Below are 14,213 nucleotides of genomic sequence, written 5' to 3'. Positions count from 1 at the left end.
GAGAAACGACAAACAACAAGCGCTACTCTACACTGCTCAAAACTCACGTTTGAACCATCAGTGGCAAATCCTTTAAATATGAAAATGTTTTTACAGACTGTGAGTCAGAACAGCCGGCATTGTAGTCTACTCTCCCAGGTTCAGGAAACAGTCCTCCATAAAATGCGCTGCACACATCTGAATATTTGGGTTGAACTGTTCTGGAACAGTGTTGTAAATACAACTTAACCACTGATTTCTAGTTGTGTCCTCTTTTGGAAGGTCAAACAAAGTATTTTCACTTTCGCAACGAAACACACAGTGTCTCCACAACATGGCGGCAGCAGTGGCAGCAACAATAAAGTTACGCCTTCTTTCTTTGACTGAACATTTGGGCTGTGTTATGCAAATCTTCCCACACAGTGATGTAGACATGTGGGGGCGTGTTTAAACGAGGCGTTTTAGGAGGGTGTGGACCAGTCTTAACTTTTATAAAGAATATCTCTTTGGGTTTGAGACTTTAGTCTTTGCAACTTTAGGGATCTTATCTATTCACGAACAGCTTGTAACACTCCAAAGAGAAAGGAAAACTTGAAATCGCATCATATGACCCCTTTAAGGAAATAAATATGGTTCATGTTGACAGTATTCATTATAACATGTCGCAGACATTTCAGCCATCATGATGTGTAATGTGCAGAGCATTGCCTACCTGGGACTGAGTGAGTCCTGTCACTTTTGGTTATGAGCCACAGTCTAAACTGGGGATGCACAAATCTTCCTGTACTTGCAGCATTTAGAAGCCCGCCATCTGTCTCCAAATCTGTCAAATTCCCATATGGTTTATAATGAGATAATGAAGTATTGTAGGTGTAGTTTGTATCGTTATTTAAGTCACCTTTTGTAGTGCTGTACACTACTTGTGTTAACTTGTTCACAACTCTGACATCCCAGCAGTCCAGCAGATGACAGTTGTTCAGGACTAACCAGTGGCCATTCTGGACAGCGCTGTCTAGTGCCGAGAGAACAGCATTTCGATGGCAACCAGACCCGAAAGAAATAACTCTTAGCTTCACCTGTTGACAATAATGACAGGCTGCAACATAATTTTAAAGTATAGTTATATTTCATAATAAAATAATGATTTTATTATAAAGTGAATGATCACCCCTTGTACCATAGCATATTATGGCCATTATTTTATTGTTTGGGAGAGAGAAAGGTCAGGAAATAATGAGGAGAGAAGGGAAATGTCACAAGTTGGACTGAGCAGCACAGAGCACATGTGTTAACCACTAGGCCAAAGCTCTGACTTTTAGAATTAGATTTTATTTACTTCCACATGACCAGGCCAGTTATATATGTTTCTGTGACATCCATAGAACAGTGCCATGACCTTATTACAATGACAATCCCCCTGGAGCACCTTGGAGTAAGTGTCTTGCTCAAGGACACAATGTTGGCAACAATGTTAAAGGAACCGAAACAGTAACCTTCTGGTTTTCAGCCATGAGCCTAAACCACAACATCAGGAAGGGAGCCATGGTTATATATGGAGTTAACTTTGAATGTCTATGCACTGGCGGTATGCATACGCTACTGTCTGTGTCAAAATTTAAGTATACTTTGGGCTTAAAAATATCAGCTGCACACTATTAAAATACTAGTTCTTACTGAATCACCTTTTATATTTATATTTTCCATTTTCATTTTCATTTTAAAGTTTAATATATCAAACAGGAATTGTGTGCGCTCAAAAAGAACAATGAGTTCTCAGGTGCGTAGAGCAAAAGGGAGAAAGTTTTAGTCCAACAAGTCGCTGAATTTGTCCGCACACTGAAAACTTTTTTTCAGTGTGCGGACAAATTCAGCGACTTGTTGGACTAAAATTTTAAAGTTTAAGCAATTTTGTTGTGTGTAGTAATTAAAATGTTTATTTAATGGTTTTAATTTTAGATTTAGTTTTAGTTAACTAATATAACCCTGGCTAGCCTATCCAAGTAATGCAAGGACACCAAATTAAATTTCAATTATAGGCCTATTAAAAACCTATTAGTAACTTTATTTATACTTTTCTGATATTTTCTTCATTATATTTTTGATATTTTCTGCCTCTCCAAGCTCATATGTGATGGGAAAACTGGGAAGAATGGTATCAGAAAAGTTTTCATTGAATATTTGTATTTTATTTCATTTCAGCTTTATTGTAATCAGCAAAAACAATTTTTTTTTGTTTTCTTAGTCATCAACAACACTGCTGCAACAGTAACTTACCATTTTATAATTTCTGTTTTAGTGTAAATTCTAGTAATTTAATGTAATTTGTATTATTATTATTTTCTATATTTCTATTTAGCTTTAATTTATTTTATATCAGTTTTAGTTTTAGTAATTTTAAGTACTTCAGCTAATTTGTTTTAGTTAGATGCCAAGGCAACATTTTAAATGTTCATGTAAGTTTTCATTTAATATTTATATTTTATTTTATTTAAGATTTATTTTAGTTACCAAAAACAATTTTTAGGTGTTTTAGATCTCAATAACAACTGCTGCAGTAACTTACCCCTTTGTTGTCCACTTGGCACTGCGCAATTTGATTAATCAAGTGGAGAGGGTGAATGCTTACTGGCACTTCTTCATTTTTATCTGGTAAGCGTACAACAACAGGACCTTGATTTTTAGACAAAAGGCTGGAGATCATTTCCGCAGAGCTCATTGGAGGATCTCCAGGATATGAATGCAGCAAATGTCTTTGCGCACAGGCTGTAAGGTCCTCTTCCACTGCCGCTAGCCAATGAGGACACAGTGTCTTCCAGAGAATAGCCCGCTGCATTGTGGACAAATGAGAGTGAGACTGACAGGGGACCGGTCCAATCACTGTGGACGAAGGAAAGTGCAGGTATTCCCTCCATAGCTTGGACGAATTTACCAGAGATGATACAAGGCCACAAAATGGTTCAATCCTCTCTAACAGAAAAATATCATCTCGTGCGCATTTTTGAATCCAGCTCGGCAGCTCGGGGACAGACTGTGCAGACGGTGATAAAAAATGCTCTGAAGACATCCAGTTGCTTAATCCTCTGAGGAAAGTGACTCGTTCTACCTCAGGGCATCCCTCTTTGTGCACAATAACGGCAACAGATACCAATAATCTGAATAAAGTGGAATGGCTCTTGAACAAGCGGGGTTTATACTGAGAAAAGACATGAGACACAATCCTGTAGGTAATCTCAGATATGACTGCTGTGGACTCCATCACTCTATGAAAGCTCACGTCTGGGCTCTCCAGGGCTAAAGCTGACCGTAAAGTGAGCAGGAAACCATGAAGAGTGAAAAGATAACATGGGGAAATTCGGGCCACGTCCTGCAGAGCGTTGTACAGGGCTGTGGCGAGCTCTGCTATTCGATAAAAATCAGCCATCAGGGCTTTGTGTCGATCTATCTCTTGGGAGAGTTCCTTGATTTCTGTCTCAAGTTCAAGAGAGACACTCTGACACATACACACGTGTGGAAGGAAGTCGGGGTCCTGGAGAAGTGGTGTGGATGCATGCATGACATAGTCCATCAAGGAAACCTGCAATCATAATAAAAATGGACATTAGGACGTGCTGTTAGGAATAGGCCTATTTCAAAAAGCTTAGCTTTCCAAAAAAGATGTTAACTTCTTCACCAGCCAACCTTGTTTTGAAAAAGTTCATGCTGAAGTGTCTGTTTTTTTGTTTGAATTTGACGATGTAGAGTCCACAGTTCTAAACACACAGTCTGCATCAGTTCTGTCAAGAAAAGGTCCTGAACTTCAGACGTGCTTGGAGAAAGATCAATCATTTGAACCTCCTCCAGGAATGAAGTGTGAATTTCTAGCAGAAAATGTGGGGGGAAAAAGTGGATTAATAACATAAGGCAACACCTCATAGCAAGGCTATACAAACTAGAGTCCATGAAAATGTGTGAGGGGGAAAAAATATTTTTTAGGGCTGTCAAGGTTAACATGTTAACTTAAGATTTTCATTAAGATACATGATTCATATATTTTCATGAGATTAATTTCAATTTATTCTGTTGACAGTCTTAACAGTAAAAAAAAAATCTGCATCTAATTTTGTGAAATCTTTTCTAGGCATATATGCACTTGGGAATAGCTTGTGTTTGTGTTGTACTTTTCTACAAAGTTTCTCTGTTGCCTTTATCTTGCTCACTGGGGGTTGAAAGGCAATATTCTCTGTAGAACTGCTTTTTGAACTATATTTATTGTGAAAAGCACTATACAAACAAATCTGAATTGAACTAAATATGTGGTTCTTCAGGTTTACACATCCAATGTTAAAAGTATTTAAGAAAAAACTATATCAAGTAAATATATTCTTAATAATATTTAAATAATTAAAATATGTTTAGCACAATAACAATATAATACAGTTCCATTCTGGAAAAAACATGTTGTCTTAATATAATATAATATAATATAATATAATATAATATAATATAATATAATATAATATAATATAATATAATATAATATAATATAATATAATATAATATAATATAATATAATATAATATAATATAATATAATATAATATAATATAATATAATATAATATAATATAATATAATATAATATAATATAATACATGTATTTTACTATAGATGAGGTACATGAAAATATATAGATGCCTTCATTTTTTAGGAAGGGGGTCCTATACCCATCAGCATATTTGGGGGTCCTTGGTTTGAAACATTTAAAAAAAAAAAAAAAGCCCTGCTTCAAAGGCTTGAAAAAGGATCATACTATGACTATCCTGCAGAATCAACACATCACACATCCTTAATCTCTCACCATGTATCAGCGTTTGGACTGGAAGGGAAGTACTCATAATGAGACGAAAGTCCGGATGATCAGGTTGAACCGAGTGGCTCTGACCACGGGAACTTGCTGGCGTAACAAATATCTGAAGGATTTGTAGGTTTGATGTTGCTCGTTCAGTATGCGTCACCAATACACTTAGACCTGCAGTGGATGAAAGCAAAGTAAGCTTCAACGGTTTACAGTGTAGATATGAAAATGAAACGGAAGAAGTCTTTGCAGATGACTGACCTTCTTTTGCTCCATGACTTAGTTTATCAAATAACTGTGGATCATCAGCAGAAACTATAAGTCCATATTTATCCTCCTCATGGGCTTTTTCTTCACATCTTGTAATCTGACCTATAACAAATCTCACCATAACTGAAAGATATTTTTAAAATGCACTCTAAAAAAGATGGTTCTTTAAAGGTTCTTTACATAGGGTGACCATACGTGCCAACCTAGATATTTTAGGCAATATAGAAATCCTGGCCAGGACCCGTCCAGGGAAAATGGCACGTATGGTCATTGGTCACCCTACTTTACACATAGTATCAGTTCTATTTAAAACCATATCATGCTGATCCGTTTTATGCTAAAATGGTTCATTGTGTTAGAGTTATTATTATTGTTATCAGAGTTTGTTATTCAAGAGCCTATTCGTTCTTTATTCCTTAATTTTTTGATTTTTTAAAATCTGTAACTGTCAAAAAATCCTTTCAAAGCCAATTCATTACTGATTTTCTGGAGCTCACCCATTCAACTACTGTAATGTGGGGTTTGGTGTTTGGGTTTTGTTTCATTTTCATGTTTTCCATGTCTTTTATGTTGTAATTGTTTCATGCTGTCAGTGTCATGCTTCCCTTGCCCTCATGTAGCTCTGCCTTGTGTATGTGTCATGTTCTGATTGGTAGTCTTAGTCATGTGTCTTGTTTCCCATTGGTTTGTTCATGTCATGTGACCCTCCTTGTCTGCTATAAGTAGCCATCATGTTCCCATTGTGCTTTGTCGTGTATTGAAGTTGTAACCCACTGTCGGTGAGTCTAGTCTGTTTGTGCTGTTCATCTGTTCATGCCTAGTCAAGTCTGTGTCTCTAGTCTTGGATTATGTTTGTATTTTGGATCACGCCTGTAAATAAACTGCACATGGGTTCTTCACTACGCTCGCCTTCAGTGGACTAATCATTACAACTACACAGACTGTCAACACACTATCAACAGGTACTTGATATACTTCTTAAAATGTCTTAAAAGGTGTTTTTTGCAGTGATGCCATAGAAGTACCATTTTGGGCTCCACAAAGAACTTTCATTGATCAGTTCTTAAAAGAACCGTTTTTGTCTTCGTGTAAAGAACATTTCAACAATCTAAAGAATTTTTCTGCTTTCCATTCAGTTTGTGGAGTGGGAAGATTCCACGGATGTTAAAAGTTCAAGGAACCATCAGTGCCAATAAAGAACCATTGTTTTTCCAGTGAACAAGCCGGAGAACCCTAATTTGGTACTATTTGGAACCATTTTTTTTTTTTTTAGTGTAAGATATATATATATATATATATATATAAGGCAGGCTGTCATGCTGACCAGGAGGAAACGATGTCTGAGAGCTGGGTTCCTCGTGTTTATGATGATCTGCCAGTAGAGGGCAGCGCTGAGACCAAGCAAATCCGTGCCCCCACCAGAGAAGAACACTCAGGACCAGATCAGTGGAATCTCCATGGATGCGATGCAGATCTAGTCCAAGTATTCGATTTAAGGCAATTTTAAATGTCTTACTGACAGGAATAGCCACATAGTGGTCACAAGTTGCAAGGGGGACATCTTTGAAAATTGTTGCACGTGGGTCCTCGGGTTTCATATTAATTGCACCATCCAGACAAAGTTTGTGCCACTTCTGGAGCAGCTCCTGTCGAACATCAGGCCCGAATGGACCCAAGTATGTAACAACAGATGCCAAAAGCAGGGCGTCACCTGGAATGCTGCGATTAGCTAACTTTGCTTCCTGTAATATATAAAAATGTCAAATAATGGGTTACACACATTGCTTGAATAATTCTTGAATTGAAATTGAAATACTCCTTAACAATTTTAGCTATACCTTTCCTGCTGACATCCAATCTTTAATGTGGCATTCAACCAGTTTGAGAGCAGCACATGACTCCATTTCTTGAGCTTCTGAGGTACTAAGCTGGGCCTTCAGCAACTCCATGTCTTGTCTGTTGAGCTCCTGCCTTTTCTCCAATTCTTCTAGTCTTTTCCGCTCTGAATCCTCCTGCAGCCTCGCAAGTCTCAACCTCGCTCGACTCTCAGCCATGAGCTCATCTAAATTGCTCTTTTTAGCCTTTTGAGGTGCCATGCGGCGCTGTATGCAAGCATACTGGTATACCGCTCTCACCCAGCGACACAAAGACTCACAAGTCCGACTCACATCTCGCAAAGAGCTTGGCTGAAAGCATGGTGCCTGTGTGATCTGAGCCAACTTATGAATGGTCTCATCGGTTAATTTCGATAAGTCGAAAAATTCCAGTTCCTGGTGGAGCACAAGAGGAAAACTTTCAGACAAATCTTTAAAAAAAAAAAATTGGGTCCAGTAGGTTTTTTTTTTTTTTTTTTTTTTTACCTGAAAGAAGCTGGATTGCATCAAAAGTTGTCTGCTACTATCCCACCCACATGGACGGTTGAATAACATGCATATAAGATCCATGACCATGACAAATCCATCAGGTGGCATCCTGTAGTGCCGCATCTCATCCAAGTCAGACTGGCTCAAAGCCTGCAGTGCCTCCACAGCTGCTCGGTACAGCGGACCTACCTGCACAAATCCAGCAACAGTGAAAATCCCATTTCAGTGTGTCCTATGTGTGATCATACTAATCAAACCAGACCTGTTTGAAGGCATCTTGAACTTGTTGCTGAACTTGGTGTGACTGATCCTCTAGATTGAAAAGCCATGCTTCTTCCTGTGAACTATGGTGGTGGGTTTGTTCCCAGATTTTGTATGCCACATCCACCGATTCCTGCAGCTGGTCCAGACACTACAACAGATACATGAATGCACGCAATAGTGAGAAAAATGACACCGTGATCATTTTAGATCTGAGCTATTGACACAAAGGTCCAACCTTTGCTCCATTTCCTTTCAGTGCTTGAGCAAGTAAAATCACTTTTGAACATTTTCGTCACATCCTCTTTTAACAACAGTTGCTGAGACGTACCTTCTGTTTTTCCTCACATTTGGCCCTAAAGCTCAGGACGTCCTGGGTGTGCCTTGCAGCTGTGTCAGTCATGTCCTTCACATGTGCTAAAACCTTTGCCAAACTAATATGTGAAAACAAGTGTTAAAAGTAACAAAAACAAGAAAATGTTCATACACTATTGTTTTAATGTTTTTGAAGCAATATGCGCTTATGCGCACTGTTTTAATGTTTTTGAAGCAATATGCGCTTATGCGCACCAAATATTATTACAATTTAAAATTTTCTATTTTAATACATTTTAAAATATAATTTATTCCTGTGATGGCAAAGCTGAATTTTCAGCATCATTACTCCAGTCTGTCACATGGTCCTTCAGAAATCATACTAATATGCTGATTTGTTGCTCAAGAAACATTTCTTACTATTGTCAGTGTAAATGGTGGTATATTTTTGCATCCTTGCTGAAAGGAAAAAACCTAACTCCAAAAAATTCTGAACAGTAGTGTATGTTTAAATACATTAGTGGTATTAGCAGTCCCCTTACCGGTTATCCTGAACTCTGCTTTGCTCAAAGAGGTGGCAGCAGAGGAAGGAGAACTGGACCATCAACTCTACGTAGGACCGAGGGCCAAACAGTTGAAAACGAAACCGTGTGACAGCATATTTTGTAGCCAATAAATGTATTCTTGCCATCGCCTCAGAAATGCTAGCCACTAAGCTATTCCTGGCAACTAGAAATGCAATAACACACAGGCAGAAACTCTTTCAAAACATGAAACAGATTACAAAACAATCCATTAGGAGCAGAATTAGAATTATATTCAACAGATTCACCTGTTCTAGCTGTCTTGGGAATCTGATGGCTGGCTTTTAAATGATACAAGGCACTTTCAGCTAAAGCCTCACAGGTCCAAGGTTGGTACACTTCTACACAACAGCAGAGACTCAAAGCCTTGGTGATATGCATCTCCAAAACGGAAGATTTTACGGTTTGTCTTTCACAGTTGTCCCAGAGAAGAGGATAAAGAAGGAATACATGAATATTTCTTTGGATGTTTTTGAAATACCTGGAAAAAAAGAGATGCACAATATCAGTACTATAATGGTTACCTGCTGATATTAGAGAATTTTTAATTTAAAACAGTGGGTTGATATTGAATATTTAACTGCATGCTCAATTCTCTTATTTTTACATGTAGATTACCTTTGCCTAACACTAATTTCATCTATGAAAAAAAAAAGTTTAATTACATTTTATTAATCTTCAGCGAATCTCAAAATGAATATCCATTGTTTACCATAACATGATAATAATTATAGATTTTTCAGTATCTGCCTGAAATTTATAGTCAATGCATTCCTTTTTTCAGTGACATGATCTGCTGCAAAATCACAAGAAATCTAAGTATAAAAATGTAAAAAGATTTCAAACATCAGATACAAAATGATGAACACAAATTATTACGCATAATTAAACATGCAATTGAAACGACATCAGTATCTCAAGTGCGTGATATAAAATGTAATGGAAACTTATACTCTACATTTCAAGAGCTCTGGCATCCTTTGTCAAATTCTTCAGTTCCTCATCTGAATACAGTCCAGGGAAGCTTCCATTCGCCATGATTATGAGCAGCTCATCCTTAAGAGCCTGGCTAGTGTCTTCGTGAACCAGTAGAACCAAATGTCCACCCACCCCAATGTGGCTACGAACCCCTTTAATCATTTCCCACAACTTGGCCTCATTTTCAGGATGAACCTCAATTAGTTGATATCCCAACAGAGTGGCTGCTAGGCGTACGATGGTCTTTCTGCCCGTTTTCTTTGCTGCTGCAAACAGAGCCCCGTGTCCACCAGGAATGAGAACTGCGCGGATGATATGCACAAGTTGATGTACATTTTGGTGATGCACAGCCCAGGTAGGACTATAGTAAGTGTTGTCAGATTCCTCTTTATTTTCTTCTCTGCTTTTAAGAGTATGAAATAGTTGGTCTACCAACATATCTATGTCTCTTTCTCGATACACGCAGTTGAGTGTAAAATTATGATGCTGAAGTATGTTGTTCAATGGTTTACAAAATTCTGGACTGAAGACCACATTCTGGATGGAAGAAGCTGCTTCCTGTAGAAGCTGAATGAATGTTTTTGCTGTGGTTGTTGTTAAAGGCATATGTTGTGTGGTTAACTCTTCATGTGATTCTGGTTTTTGGTTAATGTAGTCATATTTGTTTTCACCAGAATGAGAAAATTTTAGATGCATTTGAGATGAACAACTTGAGAATTCAGTTGCAGATTCAGATATACACTCTGATGTTCCTGGTTCACTTTCGGCATTTCCATCAACATTTACTTCATCTTTACCATCCTCATCACTTCCTGGGTTATACAAGCTGGAGTTGTTCTCTACTGCATAGCTCTCTTTCCTCTCTGTCTGAACTTCTGCCATTCCAAGCAAGGGAATCACATTCTCTTCCAACTGGGAAGGGGTTGAATCCAGTAGCTGGTTTACATTACGTGTGCTTGATACAGATGGTTGATCTGTAGGGCTTGATATACCTTCTGTAGATTCACTTGACAACCTAGTGCCAAAATTCTTCTCAGAAACTTCAGCTATAACTGAGAGAAGTTTTTGGCATGCCTCCTCTGAAGCTAGCCGATCACCAAAAGTGCGCAAACACTCATGCATCCACAGGCGGGCGATGTTAAGGTCATGAGCTGCTTGACTAAGAACAGATGAAGAGAAACTCCTATAACCCAGACTTCTATGAAGAGCCTGCTGGACATAAAGCCTTGGCTTCCAGAGGTACATTCCTTGAAACACTTTGTGAACATCACGCAAAGAAAAGATGAAGATTGGACTGTGTAAGGCAGGAGTAAAACATTCACGCACTGCAAAATACACGTCAAGAGTTGAGGTTAGGATACAGTTTGTTGTATCTGCAATCCTCTGCATGGGTTGTATTTCTTTCAGCCATGGTTGCAATTTCGAGGAATGGATAGAAAACAGGATTTCAGAAGTCATGCTTGGGAGAGTCAAGATCGTGAAGAGTCGAGAGAGACGTGGAGAGATCTGATTGCTGTTGACTGCATTAGGAGCACTACAAGTGCCTAGATAATTAACGGCTCTTGATTGAAACAGCTTGAAATGAGAGCCGTCTGATATCAACACTTCACCTCTAGAAATACACTGACGCAATGTCTCTAGAGTCATTGATGTTTTTTCATAAACATCTGCAAAATAGAAGATAGGGAGACTTTAGTTGTTACTCTTTGAATACGCAAAATGTGCTACAAGTGCACTTGTTACAAGTTTGTTACAAGTTAATCTTACTGTTACAAGTTAAAATTACTGAAAACGTTTGATAACAAAGGTTTTTTTTTAATTTCATCAATGATATCATGATATATGATATAACGATACATGAAAATGTGCATCATGACAATAATTTTGGTTTTGACAGATTTTGGTTTATTATTAAGAGATCCTTCAAGCTGCTTACTCAATCTGCCTCTTCTATAAACTCACCAAATGGTGCTTCATGAAGGTCATCAATGAACAAAAGAAAGTTTGGCTGCTTTAAGGCTTCCATGTTCCTCACTTGAGTCTTCTGGTTTTTAACTCTCTCGAGTACCTTGCGCAATTCAGAAGAGTGAAGGCCTAGACAGGCTGGTAAATGTATGTGTGGTCTTGTTTTTGATATTAAAGACTTGCACAGCATTGTTTTGCCAGAGCCAGACTCTCCCACGATAAGGACTGGCTGACGAACATCCAGGAGCATGTCCAGGAGATATGCATGTTTTTCGTACTGTATAAGGGCAAGAAGCACAGACACAATTTGTTCACTTAATAAATTCAGGGAAAAAATATATATTAATATGCACTCTATGGGATAAAAGGCAAACCTGAGGCACAGATGTGAAGAAGAGCTGTGGACTCTTACGCATGAAGCAGTTGATGAAATTAGTTGTATCTCTCATTTCCTCACCGAATTCAAAGAAATGCTCAAATACTGTGCCTTCTGGTGGAGTCTCAATGTTACAATGGCTCTTATACAGAGCCTCTCGTACAAAAAGATCAAAATGTGGCCAGTGTCTACAATGAGAACAGGCATATACTTTTACATATATCATAACAACATCTAGGATTTAGTATAATCACATATAAATTACATATATACCTAGGGTGCAAATGTCCTCCAAATCCCCAAATGTAAGCTACAATAAAGATGTTTCTTGCTTGTAACCACCACTGAGAAGAGGAAGCCATGGCATCATTGCAGGGTGATTGGAGAGCTTGTGTACTATCTAGTGAAGAAAGATGTGGAAGCTACACTTACATGAATTATTAACAAAAATTGTTTGAATCAGGTAAATAAAACTTTTCAGTGGGTCAAAAAATCATATCCTCTGAACCTAAAAGCCTGAACTATAAAAAAGTTGTAAGTCTCTTAAAAAAAAAAGAAATTATTAGATATTTGTATAACCTACCTGCTGTTACAGTTTTCCTTGATGTGTATTTCAAGCCTCCTCCCTTCCCTGAATGCTCCAAAAGGATGTGAAGAATCTTAATGAAGGACATTATTTCCTGCAAACCATCTGTAATCCTAGATGATTGTCTGCCTTCACATCCATCACTGGCCATCACTGAAGAAAGTGCTTTGTTCTTAAGAAATGCTAGCGTGTCAGGGAAAAGGTCTTCAGAAAGGTGACTCCACATTTCCAGAGTAATCTGGTCCACATTTTGCTCAGTAGAAAGTACATTCATCTCACTCTTCCACACAGATCTCCACAGGTTCTCTCCAGAAACATATACCAGACTGCAGTGTGTCACTACAGAGGGGGTTGAATCACCAAGGTCTGTGATCTCAGTTAGTATTTTCAGTCTTGATGGCTCAATTTTCTCTCCTGATGAAAGGCACAGATAGGGATGTTCAAGATCACAAAGAGTAGTCAAAGAGTCCATCCAAGCAGGTCTGCCGAGTGGATCTCCATCCAGCACAATCCATTTTTCTTGCTGTTTTTGCACAGTTATTTTCCTCTTGCAAGGAGCAATCGGCAGTGGCTGTTCTGAGTGTCTTAATGCTTTGGTGAAAGCTCCATCAAACCAGGAGTTGTCCTGACCACAATATCCACCAAAAAACTGTTTGAGGGACAAGGTATTAGGAAATATAACGTCTGTGCTCACAGAGGTCCAACATGGCTTAGGCAAATAATGATAAATGTCATTAAAACCTCCTGTAGGATCACCAGTAGGTTCAATGTCCCGAGCCCTGGACAGTTTTTGAAGTGCACTAGCAAGAGCTTGATACAAAGTTGTTTTTCCGCTACCTGCTGGTCCAACAAGCACTACAACATTGGAGAGCTTCAAAACTTGATGCAGGATCAACACATTGTGAAGTATTTGCGTGTCTGCATAAAATCCTTGTTGCTGCAACTCATCGATGACTAGATTTCTAAGGATCTTTTGTTCCCCCTCATCAATGAACAGTTGTGGACTGGAAAAGTACCTTGCTTTCGGAAAGATTTGCTCAGATATTTTACAAAACTGTGATGCTCTCTTTGGATCTGAGACAGTATACTGCATGACTGACAGAACTCCTTTAATTGCCGCTTGCTCTTCTAACTCATTTATGATCACATTAGACTGACTGACAAACTTGAAATGCGATGAATAATGTTCTTCCACCCGACTACAAAATGTACCCTTATCAATTTCTTCCAAATTACGAGAGAGATGTAAATGTGTTCCAGAGACAGCAATCACATTTCTGAGAAGGACAAGCCATGAGGTCTGGTGACCACTGACAAAATCAGGGAGGCAATGGGAATCCTTAGCAAGGCTAAAGAGAGAGACCAGGCGGCGACTTATGGTAGCTGCTTCAGAGAATCCAAATGACATCAGCATCACTTCTGCAATGGTTCTGTAGTGTGGCTGCATGAATACAACAGGCCTCATTGCAATTCTAAGATTTTCTGGTATCTCCGTTGAGTAGCCATTAGCTGAGATTGTGACACATCCATAGCTTAGCATGGCCTGAATATTTTTTCCAGCAATGTGACATTCCACCTTATTCACTGTACTGTTATCTTTTTTGATGAATTCTCCACTGCTACACTTTCCAAATGAGCATGTCAGCTCATGTGCTTGCTCTTGTGATTGTCTTTGAACTGCTGATAAATGTTGATGAATTTCAG

At 38.4% G+C, this 14,213-nt stretch overlaps 1 protein-coding gene across 1 annotated transcript in view; it reads right to left on the bottom strand.

Annotated features, from left to right (window-relative positions):
- The window catches only part of LOC107665834 (dynein heavy chain domain-containing protein 1-like), a 13,921-nt gene extending 8,314 nt beyond the window's left edge, over positions 1-5,607 (bottom strand). The window contains exons 1-7 of the mRNA XM_016456879.1: positions 5,579-5,607; positions 5,073-5,183; positions 4,815-4,985; positions 3,658-3,836; positions 2,543-3,553; positions 878-1,055; positions 692-802 (exon numbers count right to left, since the gene is read on the bottom strand). Coding sequence (XP_016312365.1) covers positions 692-802; positions 878-1,055; positions 2,543-3,553; positions 3,658-3,836; positions 4,815-4,985; positions 5,073-5,183; positions 5,579-5,582 — 1,765 coding nt within the window. The 5' untranslated portion in view covers positions 5,583-5,607. The remainder of the gene's footprint in view (positions 1-691; positions 803-877; positions 1,056-2,542; positions 3,554-3,657; positions 3,837-4,814; positions 4,986-5,072; positions 5,184-5,578) is intronic.
- Between the last annotated feature and the right edge of the window lie 8,606 nt (positions 5,608-14,213).

Source organism: Sinocyclocheilus anshuiensis, unplaced genomic scaffold, assembly GCF_001515605.1.
Source record: "Sinocyclocheilus anshuiensis isolate Anshui unplaced genomic scaffold, SAMN03320099.WGS_v1.1 scaffold920, whole genome shotgun sequence".
Taxonomy (NCBI): Eukaryota; Metazoa; Chordata; class Actinopteri; order Cypriniformes; family Cyprinidae; genus Sinocyclocheilus; species Sinocyclocheilus anshuiensis.
Note: the sequence above shows the minus strand (reverse complement) of the source record. Positions and strands in the feature narration are given on the sequence as shown.